The sequence below is a fragment of the Erinaceus europaeus genome, chromosome 2 (assembly GCF_950295315.1).
Source record: "Erinaceus europaeus chromosome 2, mEriEur2.1, whole genome shotgun sequence".
NCBI classification, from domain to species: Eukaryota; Metazoa; Chordata; class Mammalia; order Eulipotyphla; family Erinaceidae; genus Erinaceus; species Erinaceus europaeus.
In genome coordinates, this window is record NC_080163.1 from 181057542 (window position 1) to 181080078 (window position 22537).

Below are 22537 nucleotides of genomic sequence, written 5' to 3' on the forward strand. Positions count from 1 at the left end.
AATCATAAATTTTGAAGTGTTCATTATGAATGGGGGGGAGCACCTAGAGGGCTGAGATATAGGATTAATCACTCAGATTTACTCAGAGTCCAGATAGAATAAAAAGGGGGGGGGGGAGAAAAGATAATCGGGATTATTCTTAAAACCTTTTGATGGCTGGGATAGATAGCATAATGGTTATACAAAGAGACTCTCATGCCTGAGGCTCCAAAGTCCCAGGTTCAGTCTCCCACACCACCATAAACCAGAGCTGAGTAGTGCTCTGGTAAAAATATGATAAGAAATGAATAAAACCTTTTGAGTCTGGGGTTCACCAATATTTGCCCTTGTGACATTCCGCACTGGCCTCCTCCAGACAATGGGCAAATAGCATCTAAATAAACAGTAAAGGCAATTCCAGAAGTTTCCAGGAGGATTTTTTTTTTCCCCACTCAGGGTTGGAGGAGGGGGTTGAGGAATGGAGAATATCCTGGTAGGAATAGTCCCAATGAGGACTCCTTACACATTCAGTTAGAATTTAAAGGCAGAGGGGGTCGGGCAGTAGTGCAGCGTGTTTGGCACACGTGGCGCAAAGTGCAAGGACCGGCATAAGGATTCCAGTTCCAGCCCCCGGCTCCCCACCTGCAGGGGAGTCGCTTCACAGGTGGTGGAGCAGGTCTGTAGGTGTCTTATCTTTCTCTCCCCTTTTCTGTCTTCCCCTCCTCTCTCAATTTCCCTCTGTCCTATCCAGCAATGACAACATCAATAACAACAATAATAATAACCACAACAATGATAAAAACAACAAGGGCAACAAAAAGGAAAATAAATAAAATCTTTTAAAAAAAAAAATTTAAAGGCAGAAACCAGCCAAGAGTCCAGCAGTCAGAGTGGATTTATCTTGGTGAAAGTGTTGAGTTATTCTGAACACTCTGCTGTCTCCTCTTCTGGGCCTGCCAGTGTTCAGTAAGCCTGCATATGCCACACATAAACACCTCCTGAGACAGTGGTGACTTCTTTTCAGAGAATGTGAAAGGAACTGTCTTTTTTTAGTGAGATGATGATTTCCCCAGTGTGTTTCTTCCTGTAAACTTTTAAAATGGGTTAAGTAATCTTTTAGCACATTTGTCTTAAAATTTGGTCCTATGTACTTGTTCAGGAAGCATTAACTTCTGCTGTCTCCTAGAGTGACTGGGCATGCATATTGATGAAAGTTACATATGAATTTCTTTCAATTTTTTAGAGTCATCTGAGAAATCATGAGAGAGAACAACACAGTCTTCCAGATACCTTGTCAATAGCAACTTCGAATGAGTCAAGAATTTCCACTGATATATCTGATGGAAAATGTGTTCAGGAAGGTATTTGCATTTATATATATATATACATATATATATATAATTGTCTACATTGACAAGTATGTCAACTACAGAAATGTCATCAATTGTCACCTGAGTTATTTTCAGAAATAAAGCTGCATGCATTCTCCTCTATTTCTATACTGTCAACATACCTATAGCTTATTCTTTGTTCCTGGAGAATTTCTAAGTATTAAGTGAATTAAATTATTAACTAGGTCCTAAGTAAGAAGTACTATATTAGTTTTCAGCCTCAACAACAGAGGTCAATATTACATTGAAGCTCCCCTCCTTTGTAAGTGCCAGTTGATAGCGTAAACCCTTCCAAAGTGACCTGCCAAGCAAGCCAGGGAATCTGCAGGGAGAGCAAGCCGCTTCTCCCTCACTCAGTACCAGGTGACCCACAGAGAACATAGCTGTCACAGATGGGAAGCCCCCACCTCCGACTTGAGCTGAAGCTTCCCGCTGTGATCTTACTCTTATCCAAGATGACTGCCAGATTTCATCTGCATTGTTTTTTGTCTTTTTTTTTTTTTAATCTTTTTATGTACTAGTTAGGTACTAGTCCGCCAAGTTTCTGTTAATAGGAATATTAGGATCAAAAGATTTAATTAGAGTTCCATGAAAAGGCGGGTGCTGCATCGGGAGAATTGGGGATAAAGCATAATTAGCTAGTGCTGCTTTGCATCAGCTCACTGAAATTGATATACTTTAAATGTCTCGTGTGTGGTCCATAGTGTTTATGGGAAATAAAACACATTGGGGTGACTTTCCCTTTTAGATTTTCTAAGAATTAAAGTTAGAAACAACTGCAGAGTAAAATGTTTTACCATAATGTCTCATTAAATTATACCCCAGAAAGCATAACTGATTCTAGAATGTTTCTGAGAGAACTGATTCTGACACCACTGTAGTACCAAGATTCCCTTGTCAAGCAGATGTCACCCCTGTAAAACTATCCAAAACAAAAGGGGTTTATGACATAGCATCTGTTTATGCGATAGATGGCTGAGCTAAAACAGTTGTGTTTTTTGAACAGAATAGCCCTAAATGCCTCCTTTTATTTTAATTCATTATGTTCTCATATCCCCTTTAGAGGAGACATTAAAACATTTGATATCATTGGACCGTAAATCCCTAATGAAGGAATAAAGTAAAGTAAGTACTACTCACTGGTACCGCCTGCAGTTAATACCACTGGTAGAATATGTATTTTCTAGCCCCATTTTTAAAAGCAGTAATCCAAAGCTGTCCAAATTGGTTAGTGAATTGAAACCGATCTATTTTTTTAATAAAAGAGGTTAATGTGAGCTTAAGATTAAAATGACCAGTTCAGACTTTACAGCATTAGCACAGTTGATCATATTTTATTTTGTAACGTTTTTCTTCTTTGTGGGTCCTGTTCTATTCCGTAGGGTTAAATGTATGGATTTTCAGTTGCTTGCCGTGCCTTCCCCTCCCCACCCCCCACTCCCTTCTGTCTCTTACAGTCATTTAACAGTTCAGATAACCCCCTGCAAACACTTGAGTCATACCTATGCTGGGACTTTACTAACTAAATATTAGCTATTTTGAAACCTGGTTGTAAGGCCAAAGAGCAAGTGTTTAGCTCACAAAGAAGGTAAAAATCCCATGTTATTAAAACATCTCTCAACTGCTTAGTTAGCTAAACAAAGACGAGAGATGTGCCTCTGTCCCCCCTCCCCCCACCCATCTTGGCCCATTATGACAGCACAGATAACTTAAGTAGTTTTGACTTCCTTCAGATAGTCATTCTGACAAAAGGTATGAAGTATCATCTTGAAGGGTGCTCAGTGCTGGGAGTATAATGAAGGTGTGGCGGTCCTTGAGCAAACAGCCCAGTCCAGTGAGAAAGCCAGTACTGCACTGCCAGCTGTGTCAGCAAACACTACAAGTGTTAATAGAGCCGTAGGCTTTCATGTGGTATTTCTTGGTGAAGTTCACTTATTCCTTATTGCAAATGTACAACTTGCCATGCCCCTCTTCCTTTCAGTATAAACAAAACACGACTTCCTGCCCTCTGGAAATCTAATCAAGAGATTTGCAAACACGCAGGAGGTAAAGTTCAAACTGCAGTGAAGGAGCACTACAGACTGTCCCTGAACCTAATAAGGCATGTAGGGTGCGTCTAGAATTTACATTTTCGTAATTGAGAAAACTGAGTCTTTAATAAGAGGAAAAGTAATTGGCCTGTGGATCCAGTAAGATGGCCCACTTGGGTAGTGGACTTGCTTTGTCATGCACATAAGCCAGGTTCAAGTTCAGCCTCCACTATGTTTTTCTGTCTCTGAAAAGAAAAGGTCAACAATGACATCAATAACTATAACAGTAAAACAACAAGGGCAACAAAAGGGAATAAATAAGTGAATAAATAAAAAAAACTTTTTTAATAAAAAGAAAAAAAAAGGTCAGCCTATAGCTATAAAGCCCCAATGATGGGGGAAGGGGATAAAAAAAGACTTGGGGCCAGGTGGGGGTGCACCTGCTTAAGTACACATATTGCAGTGCATAAGGACCTGGTTCAAGTCCCTGGTCCCCACCTGTAGCAGGGAAACAGTACTACAGGTATCTGTCTCTCGCTATCTCCCTTTCCCTCTCTATTTGTCTCTGTCCAATAAATAAATAAAAATTGAAAAGAAATGAAAATAAATAACTTGCCTGTGTTCATACTGGTACTAAGTGGCAGAGCAGAGACTAAGCCCAAATTTTTGAACTTCAAATCTTCTACTCTTTCCATTGGAAACAGTTGCTTGAAGTAGCACAGCTCTCATCCTGTGCTATATTAAGTTTTTCCATCTGTCATTTTTTATTAGTTGTCATTGATCTGTAATATTTCTCACACAAAACCATTATCCAATATTTCACACTTCAGTTTTTGAGGGGTTTTTTTAAAACCGAATTTGGAACTGTGCCACTTACAACCAAGTCCAAGTTTTTAACCTACCAATTAAGAGCAATACTTAGATTATAATTATGATTAGTGTGTGTATTAATGTTAAAGATTTATGCCAGGGAATTAGGACATTTTGTTCTGCCTGGCAAGAGTAGTTATTAGTAAAAGAAAATTTTCAATTTTAGAAAGCTTAAATTTAACTTACGGATTTTCTTTGTTTTGTGAAAATTTCAGCGTGGGATTTCTTTTGTGCCATCAATTTTCCCCGTATACACTGAGTACCACTGTTCTACCTAAGCTTTCTTCTTCCTCTTTATTCTCCAGCTTCCTTTCTTTATTTCTGAATATAAGGCAGTCAAACCTAGAGAGTTTATGCTGACAAAAGAGTAAGTAAAGCATTGCATATCTTCAGGATCAGTTCCATCCAATCAGGTTAGTAAGTATTGCTTCACACGTACCCTGATTTGAATTAGCCAGCCTGTTGTTAAGAAGTGAGTTCTGGGAGTCGGGCGGTACCACAGCAGGTTAAGCATACATGGTGCAAAGCGCAAGGACCGGCATAAGGATCCCAGTTTGAGCCCCCGGCTCCTCACCTGCAGGGGAGTCATTTCACAAGCGGTGAAGCAGGTCTGCAGGTGTCTATCTTTCTCTGCCCCTCTCTGTCTTCCCCATCTCTCGCCATTCCTCCTTGTCCTATCCAACAACGATGACATCAATAACAACAACAATAAAACAAGGGCAACAAAAGGAAATAAATATTTTTTTTTTTAATTTTTTTAAGTGAGTTCAGTAATATGGTCTCTTTCTGGTGAACCCATGGTTTCTGGATTTCAGGGAACTGCATAACCACATGAGTCTTAACCTTTGTCCTTGTATCCTGCCAACTTACCAGGTATAATTATACTATATTATATAGCACTTCATAATTTGCGGTTGCTTTTCCTTCTAGTGTTGCTACTGATATCTGGCATCTAGTTATAAACAAAGGAAATCCATAGGATAAAAAAGTTTTAGACGTTTTATGTTGTTTTTTATATTGTAGGACCAGGCTTGTTTTTGTGCTGTTTTGTTTTGTTTTGTTTATTTGTTTGTTTTTTTACCAGAGCGCTGCTCAGCTCTGGCTTTTGGTGATACTGGAAATTGAACATGGGATCTCAGAGCCTCAGGCATGAAAGTCATTAGCTACCTCCCAGCCTAAGGTTTGTTATATTGTGGTCCCTTGTGGTCCAAGGTACCTTCCAGTAGATGCTCCAAGACATGCATAGTACTAGACCTGGTCTATACCATCTCCTAAACTTGTATGTTCATACTTCTGATAAAGTTTAATTTATAAGTGAGGTACACTAAGAGATTAACAACCACTAATGCAGTATAAAAATTAATGGAGTCTCTTTCTCACGATATCCTACTGTATGTATTATATTCAAACCATAGTTGACTGTAGATAATAGAAACTGGATTAGGAAAGACTCTTGATGTGATTTGTAGCCAGGCTCTATAATATTGGATTGTAGTGTTAAATTACAGCTTGTTAAATCATTTCCTTAAGACAGACAATATATCCGGTATTAATGAGACTTAACCTTTCAGATTGACAGTATATCTCTGCTACAGAGTCAGCAAGACACCAAATTCATTTTATTTTAGAATTTTCTATAATGTGCATGAGGATGTTATCCTAGAGTTTTGTATAGTGCTATATAGAAATTAACCCAGTGTGTGTTTGTTTATAGGTCAGGTGATGTTCAGTTTATATCTGCTTATAGTCTAGATGCAGGAGAGCCTGCAAAGCAGCATTCAAACCTGTTAATTAAACAGTGAGGAGGCCTTGACTGAAATGTTAATATTGTATGATATGAATATTCATTTATAATGGAATATAAATACTGCCATTTGAATCTAATCAGAAAGCATGTTGCTAACACTCTGAAATATTTTATGTAGGAAATAAGTCTTCGGTCCAGAAACGGTATAGATGTGATGTATGTGATTACACAAGTACAACATACTTTGGTGTCAGAAACCACAGACGAATCCATAACTCTGATAAGCCATACAGGTGAGTGTGTTGATCCTGGAGCTTGTATTAAAATATATTGGATTTTTGTTTTTGTATGTTTTGCTTTGTTTTGTTTTTAGATAATGATAGCGTGAAAGGGGCCATAGCACCAAAGCTTCCTTCAATGCAGTGGGTGCCAGACTCAAACATTCATGACAAAGTAACACACTGTCCAGGTGAACTGATTGGCCAGCCATGTGTTAAAATATTTTATAATAGGGAGTTGGGCGGTAGCACAGCAGGTTAAGCACACATGGCGCAAAGCGCAAGGACCAGCCTAAGGATCCTGGTTCGAGCCCCCGGCTCCCCACCTGCAGGGGAGTCGCTTCACAGGCAGTGAAGCGGGTCTGCAGGTGTCTGTCTTTCTCTCCCCCTCTCTGTCTTCCCCTCCTCTCTCCATTTCTCTCTGTCCAACAAGAACTACAACAATAAAATAATAACGGCAACAAAAGTGAATAAATATAAAAATATTTTTTTTATTTTTTTATAATAAAGTGAAACATAGAAATAATTTAAAATTTCTAGCAAAGAGAAAGCCACATGCTAAGAAACTTTCACTTACTGGTTTCATGTGTTTAGTTGGCTGGAGTTAATAAACTTACAGAAGCTTGAATCTTAGAATGCCTATTTTTATCTGATTCAGATACAGGAAGATATCTGCATCTTTCCATTTCATGTTTTCCATTTTATTGGGAGTATTAATTATTATACCAGTTTATATCTGTAAGTCAACAATTACACTATCCCAGCAAAATATATATTCCAAAACTTTAAAAGCAATAAAAATCCCCTATGAAAGGTTCTTCTTTTGAAAATTTAATTCACTTGTGTAGAATAAAATTATTTGATTTTGTTACATGATTGTTTACAAAGACTATAATATATTTTCAGGAAATATATTCTTCGTTAATCAGGAAATACTAGTAAATTTACAAAAATCATTTAAATACTTGCTACTTCTTGATAATAAACTACTTGTTTATATAAAGGAAAGGTCCTTCATATGGAGGTAGCAATGATGTTATGAGTGGCTTAGTGGGGAAGAGAGGATTGAATCAGAAAAAGAAGGGACAACTATGTATAAATGTGGACAGATAGTTGTAGAGAAGATGATTGGCCCATGTCTACAACTTTAGGGGAACTGTGGTGGGTCGCAGTGGGTAGTGTGAAGATTCAAAACTCTAGTGGTGGGAAAGGTGTGGATTCAAACTCCTGTCGACATGTAACTCTATAATATAAAAATTATTTTTAAATAAAATAGGGTGAAAAAAAAGTCCTTTTTTCTTTTTCCAACTCTGTCAAGTTGTCAGAGCAGTTTTTCTTCTTTTTATATGCAGAAACATCAGGTTCTTACTCACACTGAGCCAGTCACCATGACTGACAGTGCTAGTCAGTAGGTGTGAACTCTTTGAACCCTTGTCAAAAGTTGTTTCATGTTTGAACTCTTACCCAGGGTTTTATAGCACTAATACAAGTGTGGGGAACTTACTGAATTAATATCTAAATAAAAACCTGAGAGTCTAAACTTACAGTTATTGGGTATTGTGTCTTTCTCCTAATACATGTGGTTTTAAATATTTATATGTACTTAATTTACTTGCCAGCAGCCTTATTCATAATCATAATTCATGCATTGTTATCTTTGAAAATTATTTGGCCTTAAGTGTCCTTATTTTGAGAATTAGGATCTCTAAAAAGAATTTTTCCCTAGAATATAATAAAGACCATTAAACTTTTTTTTTTTTTTAACCAGAGCACTGCTCAGTTCTGGCTTATCGTGGTGCTGGGAATTTTTTTTTTTCAAGGCTAGACCCTTTTCATGCCTATGTACTACCACTGCCCCCTATCCCTGGCCCTGTTAACCATTGTCACCATAATTCTGCCATAAATTATAGCTGAAAGATGATAGTTAATATTGAACATGCCTCATTTGGGGGTCAACATTCAAAATTACTTAGGACTACATGATGGTAACAGGACACTGTTTGCTTTGATAGGAGGAGAAAACTACCTTTATATTTCCAAATATCTATTTGCATTTCAAGCAAAGACAAATTGGCCACAAGCACATACATTAAAAGGGTGAGTCCGGTAAGACATACATCATCCTCTCACTGCTTCACTAATTCACACAAATTATATTTGGGTGTCTTCATAAGTTTAATGACACGCCATCATTAATATTAGAATAGGACTGGCATTGGCGTACAGCACCAAAGTAAAAGACTCTGGGGTAGGGGGAAGGGTTCATGTCCTGGAACATGATGGCAGAAGAGGACCTAGTGGGGGTTGTATTATTATGTGGAAATGTTATATATGTACAAGCTATTGTATTTTACTGTTGACTATAAACTATTAATCCCCCAATTAAAAAAAAAAGACTAGGACTGGCAAAATAGCGCATTTGGATAGTGTGCTGCTTTGCCATTTACTTGTTGCTGTGGTCTCTTTCACTCTTTCTCACCCTCTCTTTCTCTACCTTTGGAAAATAAAATAATATCATAGTAAATATTGGATATATAAATGAGTAATGGAAATAGAACTCTTGTGCAAAAGAACTCCCAGTAACCTGTGCATAGACTCTGCCCTTGAGCTGGTGGATTCTAGCTCCTATTCCTGATGTGTGGGCTGCACACAGTGACTACTGAAGTTTCTAGTATGGAAAGGGGTACAGACGAGTAAACTACTCTGCAGAAACTAGACTCCAGCCAGGTTGTCAGCGTCAAGGCAACAGAGATGAGTCATGTTGGCAGTCTGGTGATGAGAATAGCACTTTACTTCTGGTCTTTCCCCGCAAGAATCCACAGTTCCAGGTAAACCAGGAGGAGAACATGCGACAAACCCATCCACTTGATCAGTCTGTCGCAGTCATTAATACAAGGAAAATCCAAGAGCCTGTTACTCCTTAGAAGACCCTAAGGAGTGGTCCGAGAGCTGGCGCAGTGGATAAAGCACTGGACTCTCAGGCATGAGGTCCCGAGTTCAATCCCCAGCAGCACGTGTACCAGAGTGATGTCTGGTTATTTCCTCCTGTCTTTCTCATGAATGACTAAATAAAATCTTTAAAAAAAAAAAAAAAAAAAAGAAGAAGAAGATCCTAAGAAGACATCACAGATGTGAGGGGTATAGGCCAGGTGGTGGCACACCTGGTAGAGCACAAGGACCTGGGTTCAGTCTCCTGATCCCCATCTGCAGATGGGGAAGCTTCAGGAGCAGTGATTTCTCTCTGTCCTGTCAAATAAAAGAAGGGGGGTGGGGGAGGGATGGCTGCCAGAAACAGTGGATTCATTGTGCAGACACAAAGCCCTAAGTATAACCCTGGGGGCATTAATTAAAAAAGTAAATGTGAGGGATGAAAAAGACATTGATAAAACCTAAGAATCTGAATGGAAATGTGGATTTAATCAGTTAAGAGTTAGCAGCACCGGCTTGTATTTATTGGCAGGTGTGTCTGTGTGTGCATGTGTATTGTGTGTGTTAACATTAGGAGAGACCCAACTACCTTTTAAGTCTAAAACTACTCTAAAATTAAAGGTTTGTGGATAGAAAGATAGCTCACTGGGTAGAACACATGCCTTGCCATACACAGGGCATAGATGCACAAGGGGAGGCTCTGCCTTTCTCTGTCTCAACCTGAATGAATGACCAAAAAAAAACCCAAAAACTACCCATTGAGGTAAAGTCATGCAAGCACAGTCCCCTGACTAAACAATATTAGAGATACTCTGGAAGATAAATTTGTAATATCTGCCATTTATTTTCTGGCCCATCTTCTCAAAAGTTGACATTCTTGTTGCATAAGGCTGACTTCTCATTCAGGAAACAGTCAGATAATATGCAAGGAGGCAAGTGGTCCAAAGAGCCAAGATTTCATGTCTTTATATTATAAATTCCAACTGTTGGATATCTGTAAAGACATCCGTGTAACACTTACGATCACAAATACATGATTGTCAACTCTTAGTCCTTTTCTCAGTGTTAGTGAAAGTGAGGTTTATTGAGATTTTTAAAAAAAAAAAAAAAATGCTGCACCTCAGATATAAGTGGGCAAAATTTTTTAAAAATTAAGGTTCATTGTCTGTGTCCAATGCCAGTTATAAAGTATAGTTCTCTATTCTGTACAGTATAACAAAGCCTTAAAGAGAACAGTCTCAGGTTTTTTTTGAACAGCTAAATAAAATATTTCAAAACATTTTGAAGAAGTAAAAAGTAAGAGAAGACCTTGCTTCTTCACTTTTTAAAGTTTTCCTACTCAACATCTTGACAGTGACCATCTTCTAACTTTTTTTTTTTTTAAATAGAGACAGAGAGTGAGAAACTGCAGCACGAAAGCTTCCTTCAGTGCAGTGGGGGCTGGGCTCAAACCTGGGCAAAACAGTGCACTGTCCAAGTGAGCTATTGCACCAGCCCCATTTTTTTGCCATTTAATGAAGAAAAAGAAAAAAGGCTTTATTACATGTTTGTGTGTATATGTGTATTAATAAGCGATATGTATATTTTACTGTTTTACACAATATCTTAAGTGTTTTTTTAATATTCCCTTTTGTTGCTCCTGTTTTTTTTTTATTGTTATTGATGCTGTCGTTGGCTAGGACAGAGAAATGGAGAGAGGAGGGGAAGACAGGAGGAGAGAAAGACACCTACAGACCTGTGAAGCAACTCCCCTGCAAGTGGGGAGCTGGGGGCTCAAACCGGGATTCTTTTGCTGGTCCTTGCGCTTTGCACCACATGCACTTAACCCACTGCACTACCACCCGACTCCCAATATATAAGTGTTATAACAAATCTTTTATGTATTTTTCTTTCCCCTGGTCATTGTTGATACAGTTTCATGGTGACATACTAATCTAGTTCATTCATTTTTTGCCCCTGTATTATGTTTCATGAATTGAAAATAAACGACCTTTTTTTTTTTAAGATTTATTTATTATTATTTATTCCCTTTTGTTGCCCTTGTTGTTTTATTGTTGTAGTTTTTATTGATGTCGTTGTTGTTGGATAGGACAGAGAGAAATGGAGAGAGGAGGGGAAGACAGGGGGAGAGAAAGACACCTGCTTCACCGCCTGTGAATCGACTCCCCTGCAGGTGGGGAGCCAGGGGCTCGAACCAGGATCCTTATGCCAGTCCTTGCGCTTTGCGCCACCTGTGCTTAACCCGCTGCACTACTGCCCCGCTCCCAACCACCTTTATTTTTATTTCCCTGTGGGGAAATAGTGGTTGTGGGCACTGAATTTTTTTTTTTTTTTTTTTTTTTTGGTGATGATTATTTTTATAAACAAATATATGACCTTTTGAACATATATAAGAACATCTGTAGGCTAGACCCTTTGAACTGAAATTGCAGGGCTACAGGTAGTAGTCCTAAATAAGCCAGGTAACCAAGTTATTTATTTATTTATTTATTTATTTTTATTGCCATCAGGGTTATTGCTGGAGCTTGGTGCCTACATGACAAATCCAGGAAACCATTTTTTTCCTTTTTTTTTTTTTTTATTTTTTCTTTCTACTTCATAGGACAGAGAGAAATTGGGGTGGGGGAGAATAAGGAGAGAAAGGGAGAGACTTGAAACCCTTGTTTTGCTGCTTTTGCATCTTCTCATCACATCACCCCCCCTGCGGGTGGAGCCAGGGAGCTTGTAGACATGTCACCTTGTACACATGATGAACGTGTGCACCCAGTGGATATGCTTGTGCATAAATACGTGCACTCTGCATTCCCGTTTCATCACATGTGCAAAAAATAGCACCAGCGTACTACACCAGTCCTGGTCAGTCTTAGGACTATGGTGTGTTTACCTGATATGAATGATACTGTCTTTTGTATGTTTGAATTTCTGGGAAGATCTCTCAAGAATAGCATACTTACTGTCTCTAAGAGACCTGGCATTATATTAAGTCAAAGGCATTAAATTCATTGACTTTTGGACCTAATGCCTCAGAAGATGTAATAAAAGAGAATACTGCTTCATGCCGTCATAAGTTGGAGACAGCGCATAGCTCACCCGGTAGACCCTGACTGTGGACAGGGACCCAGGTTCAAACCCCCAGCCACCACTTGGGAGCATCATACAAAGGGGAAGTTTCACATTTGATGGTGATTCTCCTCTCTAGGGGGGGGAAAAAAAAAAAAAAGAAAGAAATTGTGCTGAGAGGTAGGGTTGTGCAGGTAAAAGTCCCAGCAAGGCCCTGGCAGAAAGGGGGGAGGGTGTAATTTATTCCTTGGTATATTTTTAAAATTTATTTATTTATGAGCAAAAGAGGGAGGGAGAAGGGGATTGAAACCAGAATGTTACTCTGGCACATGCAATGCGATGGTTGTACTCGTCCCCGGTGCCTTATCCACCATGCTGCCTCCTGGGCTGTCCTTGCTATATTGTATTTATTTACTTGTACCTTTTGATTTTTCTGCTTCATTATTGTTGATGGTTGACAATATCTTACTGTGGGGGGAAGAATTAAAATAACTCACCTGATTCATTAGGTTTATAATTAAATACTTAACAGAAATCTCTTTTAGAAAGTATTTGTGGGGGTGGGGGAGATAGTATAATGGTTACGCAAACAGATTCTCATGTCTGAGGCTCCCAGGATCCCTGGTTCAATCCCGCACACCACCATAAGCCAAAGCTGAGCAGTGTAAGTTGGGGGTGGGAGTATGTATATTTTTCAGTTTCCTAAGGAACTGAAAATTTCATACAGTTCAGTATTTGTGCTCCTAAGTATTTTTCTATTGATTTAATAATGACCAACAAGACTATAGAATTAAGAGGAATATAGTTCCACACACTCCCACCACCAGAGTTCCGTATCCCATCCCTTCCACTGGAAGCTTTCCTGTTCTTTATCCGTCTGGGAGCATGGACCCAGGGTCATCAGGGAGAGCAGAAGGTGGAAGGTCTGGCTTCTGTGATTGCTTCTCTGCTCAACATGGGCGTTGGCAGGTGGATCCATGCCCCCAGTGTGCTCCTATATACTGGCATGATGAAAAGTTACAGCTACATGGAAGTGTACACATAAGGGGCTCCTTAATGCATGTGGCTCTGCAAAAGAAGGCTGCCTGAAAAGTCTGCATGCTGTAGCTTCCAATGAAAAGAAGTTCCAGGCAAAACTATGGAGACAGTAAAAGGATCAGTGGTTGCCAGGGATTCTGGGGAGTGGGAGGGAGAAATAGATGGAAGCACAGGATATTTAGAGCAGAAAATTATTTAGTATATTACAGTGGTAGATGCAAATGTGGACATTAGGCATTTGTTAAAACCCATAGAACTGAATAACATTAAGCTGAACATTTAACTGATAAGTTTTAATTAGTAACAATGTTTCAGTATGGACCACTTGTAACAAATATTTCACACAGAAGCAAGATGTTAATAATAGGATTTGGATATAGAGGATAAGCCTAAGAGTGTTCTAAAGATAGTCTGTTAATTGCTTTTTTTTTTTTTTTTTTTTATTTATTTATTCCCTTTTGTTGCCCTTGTTGTTTTATTGTTGCAGTTATTATTGTTGTTGTCGTTGTTGGATAGGACAGAGAGAAATGGAGAGAGGAGGAGAGAAAGATAGACACCTGCAGACCTGCTTCACCGCCTGTGAAGTGACTCTCCTGCAGGTGGGGAGCCGGGGTTCGAACTGGGATCCTTATGCCGGTCCTTGTGCTTTGCGCCACCTGCGCTTAACCCGCTGCGCTACAGCCCGACTCCCCTGTTAATTGCTTTTAAAAGTACTTTATTGGGTACAGATTTTTACCAGATGCCCCCAGTTATATGTAAGAATTATCATTTTGAATAGAAACATTTTCTAAGGTTATCCTTTTTCATTAAATTGAAACTTGAAGCTTTTCAGGACTGCTGCCATTTTCTGTAGCTACTAAGCACAGTTCATACTGAGAATGCCTGTTTTACTTTCTTAAGGAAAGGAGTAATAGAGAATATTGAATTTGTATGTTTTTCTTTGTGTGGTTAAGTGATTTAGAGTAAAGATGTTGTGTATTAGTATACTAGAAATCTGAGACTAGGGTGGTGGGACCCAGGTTCAAGCCCCAGGTCCCCCCCGCATGAGAGGAAGCTTCACAAGCAGACAGCAGTAAAGCCATTTTGTAGGTGTCTCTCTGTCTCCCTCTCCCCTCCCTTCTCGGTTTTTCTCTGTCCTGTCCTGTCAAATTAAAAATAAATAAAATTTTGTGCTCGCTTCGGCAGCACATATACTTAAATTGGAACGATACAGAGAAGATTAGCATGGCCCCTGCGCAAGGATGACACGCAAATTCGTGAAGTGTTCCATAAAAAAAAAAAAAAGAAAAAAAAGAAAAATAAAATTTTAAAAATCGTTCCTTCTAAAGATTGTAAACGTTAAATTCATCTGGGACTTTTTTTTATATATATACAGAAAGTGAGAGGAAAGGGGAAAATAAAAGAGAGAGACAGAGGAAGAGAGAGACAGACCAGCAAGGCTATTTCACCATTTGTGAAGCTTCCCCACTACTGGTGGTAAATGGGGACTTGAGCCCATGTCTTTGCACACTGTGATGTGTGTGCTCAACCAAATGTACCAGCCACCATTTGTCTTGAGTCTTACAAATTATTTATAATGGGAGACGGGTAGTGGCACACCCAGTTGAACCACACATGTTACAATGTGGAAGGATCCAGGTTCAAGACCCAGGCCCCCACCTACAAGGAGAAAGCTTCTTGAGAGGTGAAGCAGTGCTGCAGGTGTCTCTATTTCTCTCCCCCCAACCACCTTTTGACTTCTGTCTCTATCAAATACACAAGTGATTTTAAAGATGTATCAAATAAATTCTTTGGTTCAATGGATTTTTTATTTTTTCCCCTTTTGTTGCCCTTGTTGTTTATCGTCGTTGTTATTGTTATTGCTGTCGTTGTTGTTGGATAGGACAGAGTGAAATGGAGAGAGGGGAAGAGAAAGATAGACAGCTGCATACCTGCTTCACCACCTGTGAAGTGACCCCCTGCAGTAGGAGCCAGGGGCTGGAACTGGGATCCTTACCCGGCCCTTGCGCTTAGCGCCATGTACGCTTAACCCGCTGCAACACCACCTGGCTCCCGGTTTAAGATTTTTTAGCCACTGAAATGAATATCTCAGAGTTAGTAGTACCTTAGAGTCAGTAAAATGGTAAGCAAGGCTTCATGGTAAAGAATTTAGTAATGTCAGGAGTCCGGCGGTAGCACAGTGGGTTAAGTGCATGTGGCACAAAGCACAGCGACTGGCGTAAGGATCCCGGATCGAGCCCCGGCTCCCCACCTGCAGGAGTGTCACTTTGCAAGTGGTGAAGCAAGTCTGCAGGTGTCTGTCTTTCTCTCCCCTTCTCTGTCTTCCCCTCCTCTCTCCATTTCTCTCTGTCCTATCCAACAACGACGACAACGATAATAACTGCAACAATAAAACAACAAGGGTAACAAGAGAATAAATTTTTTTTTTAAAGAATTTAGTAATGTCACATTGTAATTTTGAATGATATTGTAGCATTGTTCTGACTCTCATCCCTGCCTTTCAGATGTTCTTTGTGTGGGTATGTATGCAGCCATCCTCCATCTTTGAAGTCCCATATGTGGAAGCATGCAAGTGACCAAAACTATAACTATGAGCAAGTAAACAAGGCCATTAATGATGCAATTTCACAAAGTGGCAGGTATTTGACCCAACTCATTTCCCTTATTGCTATACAAGAATTAAAGTTAGGATTAAACTATCTAGTCCTATTATATAACCAACTCAAGGTTTATGTTTTCCCTTTTGTTTTTAAGAGTTCTGGGGAAATCCCCTGGAAAGACTCTCTTGAACAGCAGTGAAGAAAGAGTTGATCCTATCACTGGAAATTCAGAAAATTTGGTATCCTCCTCAGAGCTGACTTCTCAGGCTCCCAGTGAAGTTGTATGTCCCAATGATAATGAGAAACTGAGCCCTACAAGCAATACCTCATATAGCTTAGATAAGAATTCCAGCCTGGTCCCTCCTGGCATGGAGTATTGTGTTTTACTCTTCTGTTGTTGCATTTGTGGTTTTGAATCTACCAGCAAAGAAAATCTCTTGGATCATATGAAAGAACATGAAGGGGAAATTGTAAACATCATCCTAAATAAGGACCACAACACAACTCTAAACACAAATTAGATGGACTAATTACTCGAAGAGGAACACAATAGAAGAGGAATCCCTTTACTTTGAACCACAGTTTCACCTTAGCATTGTCAAATAATTTACTAGACACAGAAGAAATGGTTGGTGTGATTTCTGAGGAAATAACAGCTGTGACTTTGAAGCCAAATTTATGATGATCAGAAGAATTCCATGTGGATAAGTAGGAAATACATCAGTATTTTGAATAAGGGGAAGTGAGTTGTGGAGGAAGCAAAGATGTAGTCCTATATTAGCCATTTGTTATCTTTTCTTAGTGTTGAGTGTATTTATTATTAAAAGCTTATTATAGTGTAGAAATGCAGGCAAAACAATTAGGAAAGGACTTTTCAGAAACTATTCTAAAGCATATTATTATAGAAATGTCACAATATTAACCAGAGCTTTTTTTCTTCTTTCTCATTTTTGACATCCAACTCTAGAATGGCAGACCTCTGATAAGTAGGAGGCAGCTTCTTTAGGAGTTGTTTTTTTTTTTTTTATGTTACTAATAGTAAAGAAATGATCACTCACAATCTTTGCCCAAATTGGTAGGAACTAATTATATACTCAGCCTAAAATATATTACTTTAGCTCCTAGAGAGAATGAGAAAGACAAGGGGCCTCTAAATGCAAACCTAGATTATGAATAGACACTTAAAAAGTAAGTTTATATAGGATTTCTTGGTGGGCAAAGGAGTAAGTAGGTGAATTCCCACCAGATTCAAGACAAATCTCAAAATTCAAAGAAAGAGTTCATGTTTTGTGCATCTCTGGAAGATTCTGTTTGAGGGAACTCCATATATTTTATTGATAGTTACATAGGCCCTCTAATCCTCTCTTCCAGTTCACACCTAGGTTGTTATCTGAGAGTTAAAGCAATAAAATGTGAAAATTTGCATTTGCTCCTTAGACCTTAGAAACAGTTTGAACTCAGAAGCTTCTTAAAATGTGTACTGCTGTTGAGACTTTGCTTCTTAGAGTCGCATTATGTTTGGAATCAGAGGTATAACCCCATTGTGGCTAACATTTAGTGAAACTTCGGGTTGTATTTTAAAACAAAACAGCATTTGGCAAATCTACAGGGTTTCTCCTAGCTAGGAAACTCCATTTCATTAGTGTGCAATAGGAGGGACAGAAAATCAATCAAAAGTGCTTTTGCATTAAAACCTGTCATCAGACACATGTAATGTCCTCATTAATCACACATTTTGCATTATAGTGTATTTCAAAGAGTGGACAGAACAGGGTGTGTTTGTTTTTCTTGTAGTTTCATAGTTTTATTTACTCATTGCTTTGTTAAAAGTGAATTCTGAATACAAGTTACAAGGCTTGGTGCACCATGCAGTGCACCGTTCTTATGGTGCTCTTGAGAATTTGATTTCTGGCATCTTTTAGAGCAGAGCTTGTGACTCTGATCTACTTAGAAAGCATCCAAAACAGAATTTTTTTTAACGGAATACATTTTAGAAATGAATTTTCTCCCCAAATTCTAGGGATAATGTGATATTTTATAAGCGAGTAAAAAGAACTATATAAGTGGGGTCAGGCATCTTTAAGCATTGTCTGATTTTTTTTTTAAACCTAATTTTGATGGTGATATTTAAACAAGCAGAATTGTGACTTTGCTGTGTAATTTAGGTGGCTTTAATTTATTTGACAGTCAATCCATTTCTGATACGTAATTTTTTAAAAGGTAAAATGAATTTATATATACTAAAGTATTCCCCCTAGTTCAAATGAGTGTGGATTCATATTCATCTCCACTTTCAAATACATTTATATTTTTATTATTTTAGGTAATTCCATTATTTGTACTTATTTTGTTGCCACTGGGTCACTTTTTCATTGATAGTAGCTGTAACTCTGTGTTGATCAAAAAATCTGTTACTCTGAAAAATTAGCAGCCTTAGAGAATTTTTGTTTTATAAATTTTCCTTAGGTTTAACATAACTAATCATTTGAAAAACACTAATACTCAAAATTTTATATCCCCAAAATTTCAGCAGTGAATTTTTAAATGACCTTTTTCATTTTCTTAAACCACTTCCATTAATTGACACTTAAAATCTCCATCTGGAATCATGGATTTAAAATTTCCCTAGCTCCTGGAGGAAAAGTTTACCCAGAATTCCAAAGCCTTTAACCTTTCATCCATTCCTGACAGAGATGTCTTCCACAGCTTTCTCCTGGACTAGGAGGAACCATGTACCAACAAAGCTCTGTACCTTCCCATTGCCATTTTGTGGCAAACTTCTAAGTATCTCTACCAAGAAAAACTGAGTATGTCTCAGAATACAAATGACGTCTAACTAAATTTATGCGGTTTTAATTGTAGAAAAGAAAGGTGTTGAAATCATCAGAAACTCCTTAAATAGGGATGACATTTCATTCACTGGAATTATTATATCTCTTGCCATACAAAGTCTTGTTTTCCCCGTCTTTTTAAGTTTTCACTTCTAAGTGAAAATAGCTTTTCAAAGAAACCTACTAGGTAAGGCAAAGCTGGAGGCTGGGAAGGTGATGTATTCTGATCATTGCAACTAATACTTTTCAGGGTTCCATCATTTTCTCTTCCTCTAGGAGTCACCAGAATGTGGTTAGTGTCCTCCATCCATGTGCTAATAGTTTCCACACCAATATTACAAGTGACCTGTAGACTTTCAGTTCTGTGTCCAGCCAGTTCAGTGTAGAGACGCTGACTGCTTGAAGCCTTTGTTCGAGATCTTTGATTCTATTTGAAGTAGTTATTGGTGGCTTTGTTATTATTTTCTTGTCTTTTCTCACAAAATGGTAGCCACCTGTTTACATTGTATCTTCCTGCAATGTACTTGGCTTGACAAAGACAAGCAAGCTTATTATTGAAACTTATTATATTTTTAGTTTTCATAGACACTTATTTAATCTTTTTTATTGTACAGCAAGGTGCTCTTAAGTAATATTCTATAAAGTATATTTAATAGAAATTTGAGTTTGATATTCATGGACATGAATACATGTATTTTTTTAAGAAATAAGTATTGTGTAACACTATGACATTGCTTCTATAGCCAAAGTCTAAAAATTTCTGGAACACTGACATGTAAAGACTACAGTTAATTCTGACACTGTATCTTATTAAAATAGGATGATTTGCATTTTGTAAAATGATCCTGCACATTGAGCTGCATGCCTTAAAGCCTAAAACTCTAGGATTGTGTTCATGGTAGAACAGTTTATCTGTTCAACAAACAGTGGAGCAAGGTCTATAGCGCTTCTTTAACTACCTTTGGAAATACTGTACAATGTTAGAATAATTTATTTTGCTTTACAGGAGTTTGTCATGTATTGACTTTAATATTGTATTTTGGTAATAAACTTTTTTTGTTAAAAACACTTGCCCCCGAGTTTCATTGATAGTAGGTTATATACATTGTCATCTTGAAATCACTGGCTACTTAGGACGTTGTTTCCCAGGGTCAAGCTAAAATTTAGGATTACCCCCTTGGTAACTGTTGAAACTATGGCTGATTAATACAAAACTGTGTTACACAGAGAAAATTAAATTAGTTTCATCCTTTTAAGAATTCAATCTAATTACGAAAATGTTTCCTTGATTTTTCCTTTGCTTTCATTTCACCTTACAAATCACATTCTTACATATATTATGAAGGTGGGGGGACATGTATAGTCAGCATGCTAGAAACTGGCTGTTAATGAAAATTAGCTTTGTTTATTGAAGTCCAAAAATGTAATAATATGTGCAGACCTTGAGTGTCTTGTGGCTTATGACTATTTGTTTTTTCTCATCTGTTCCACTGAATCAGCAAGTAAACCTAATACCATCCAACTTTCATTGGTCTAAGTATCCACTTTTACCCTAGAAACTTATGCCACCTCAACCGAAAATATCTGAGCCTTCTGTTTCTTCCCAATAACTAGTTCTTGTCCTATACTTCCCTGTGGTATCAGAATTATACACACCTTTTTTTAAGGTTTTTTTTTTTATCTTTATTTGTTGGATAGAGATAGCCAGAACTCAAGAGAGAAGGGGGTGGTAGGGAGAAAGACAGACATCTGCAGCCCTGCTTCACCACTCAAAAAGCTTTTCCCCTACAGGTGGGGACCGGGGGCTCGAACCTGGGTCATGGTGCATTATAACATGCTCAAGTAGGTGTGCCATCACCCAGCCCCTACACATTTTTCAAGAGCCAAAACCCAACTGTCTAAAGTGAGTTCACTCCCCAGCACTGTCATGAGACAGAGCTGAGTAGTGCTCTTGGTTTTTTGTTTGTTTTTAAATAATATACTAACACATAATAAATACTTCTATAAAAAGTGGGGTCTTGGGGAAGGAAAGATAGGAAGAAAACTTGGGCCAGGTGGTGGCGCACCTGGTTGAGTGCACTTGCTAACAATGAGCAAGGACTGTGGTTTGAGCCCCTGCTCCCCACCTGCAGGGGGAGAGCTTTGCAAGTGGTGAAGCAGGGCTGCAGGTGTCTCTATCTCCCCCTTCCCTCTTGATTTATGGCTGTCTCTATCCAATAAAGATAATTTTTAAAAAAAAAAAAAAGGAAAAAAATTGGGGGGTGGCTATTACGTAATGAAATTGTATGTATATGTCAGTGATAGCACTGTAAAGCATTAACCCCTCAAAAAACTTAAAAAGCGGAGTCTTCCTGACTACTTCCACACTTTCAATCTTCTACACTTGGCAGTGCTGTGGGCACCACAGCTGGTGTTTGGGTCATAGTGCCTACACATCTAATTGTGATGCAAGGTAACCATTTGGTTGCTAATCCACTCAGCTGAACTGACAGCTTGAATTGTCCAAGATACTAAGAAAGGGTTCTCAGCCGGGGGAGATAGCATAATGGTAATGCAAAGAGACTCTTATGACTGAGGCTTCAAAGACCAAGGTTCAGTCCCCCGCACCACCATAAGCCAGAGCTGAGCAGTGCTCTGGTGAAATAAATAAAGGGGTCTTATAACAACAACTACAACAATAAAACAAGGGCAACAAAAGGGAAAATATTTTTAAAAAATTAAAACATTTTTTAAAAAAAGAAGGGTACAATTGCATAGCCAAATATTTTTCTTTTACTAGTAAACTATGTCATCTTAAATATGCATACAATGAAAAATTGTGACCTGGGGAGACCCTCAACAAAATGTTTTAAAAGTTACTCATTTTTCAGGTCTATTATTAGCACTTGATTGTGTTATTTAAAGGCCTGTTGTCAATACAATGGACATCTTCCGATTTGGGGGAGGTTTTTTTTTTTCTATTTGTCATTTTATTAATTTTAGTATCCATATTTCAGAAATAATATGACTGTCTGTCTTTCACTGAAATAGGCCCATCAATCTACATCTCCCCCCCATTTTGTTTATATCTGCAGTCCTATTTAAATTCATTATTTCTAACTACAAAAGGTGTTAGAAAATTCTATTCCAGGCTTCTGAGAAAAGAGTACAGCAGGACGTGGTTCAAATCTTAATCTGTATTTATTTCTGATCCTCTACAGCTAACAGTCTACAAAGAGCAGTCAGCCTGAAATAATTAAATACTTGTGGGAACCACATGATTTCAAGGTTATCTGCATTTTCTAAGCTCCTCTCCAGATAAAGTATGAGAACACAAATGAAGTGCCTCTATAAGAACGTTTGCTGAGGGAGCAGGACAGTAGCGCGCAGCGGATTAAGCGCACATGGCTGCAAAGCGCAAGGGCTGGAGTAAGGATCCCAGTTTGAGCCCCCGGTTCCCCATCTGGAGGAGGTCGCTTCACAAGCGGTGAAGCAGCTCTGTAGGTGTCTTTCTCTCCTCCTCTATGTCTTCCCCTCCTATCTCCATTTCTCTCTGTCCTATCCAACAACAGCAGCTATGACAACAATAACAACTACAACAAGCACAACAACAAGGGCAACAAAATGGGAAAAAAATAGCCTCCAAGAGCAGTTGATTCGTAGTTCAGAATAAAGTCTTGTTCTAGTAACTTCTTGGGAGTGCATCTGTTTCCTCAATTTTCTACCTTTTATTTATTTATTTATTTTAAGATATTTATTCATTCCCTTTTGTTGCCCTTGTTGTTTTATTGTTGTAGTTATTATTG

General features: G+C 38.4%; 1 protein-coding gene and 1 non-coding gene across 7 annotated transcripts in view; both read left to right on the plus strand.

Moving 5' to 3' along the window:
• The window catches only part of ZNF507 (zinc finger protein 507), a 33087-nt gene extending 13269 nt beyond the window's left edge, over nucleotides 1-19818 (plus strand). For all 6 annotated transcript variants that reach the window (XM_060185654.1, XM_007539460.2, XM_060185657.1 and 3 more), the window contains 4 exons: nucleotides 1223-1340; nucleotides 6196-6310; nucleotides 15826-15960; nucleotides 16076-19818. In XM_060185654.1, coding sequence (XP_060041637.1) covers nucleotides 1223-1340; nucleotides 6196-6310; nucleotides 15826-15960; nucleotides 16076-16442 — 735 coding nt within the window. In that variant the 3' untranslated portion in view covers nucleotides 16443-19818. The remainder of the gene's footprint in view (nucleotides 1-1222; nucleotides 1341-6195; nucleotides 6311-15825; nucleotides 15961-16075) is intronic.
• On the plus strand, nucleotides 14491-14597 carry LOC132537154 (U6 spliceosomal RNA). The gene has a single exon (XR_009548617.1). It is a non-coding gene; the product is annotated as a U6 spliceosomal RNA (small nuclear RNA).
• Nucleotides 19819-22537: the final 2719 nt, after the last annotated feature.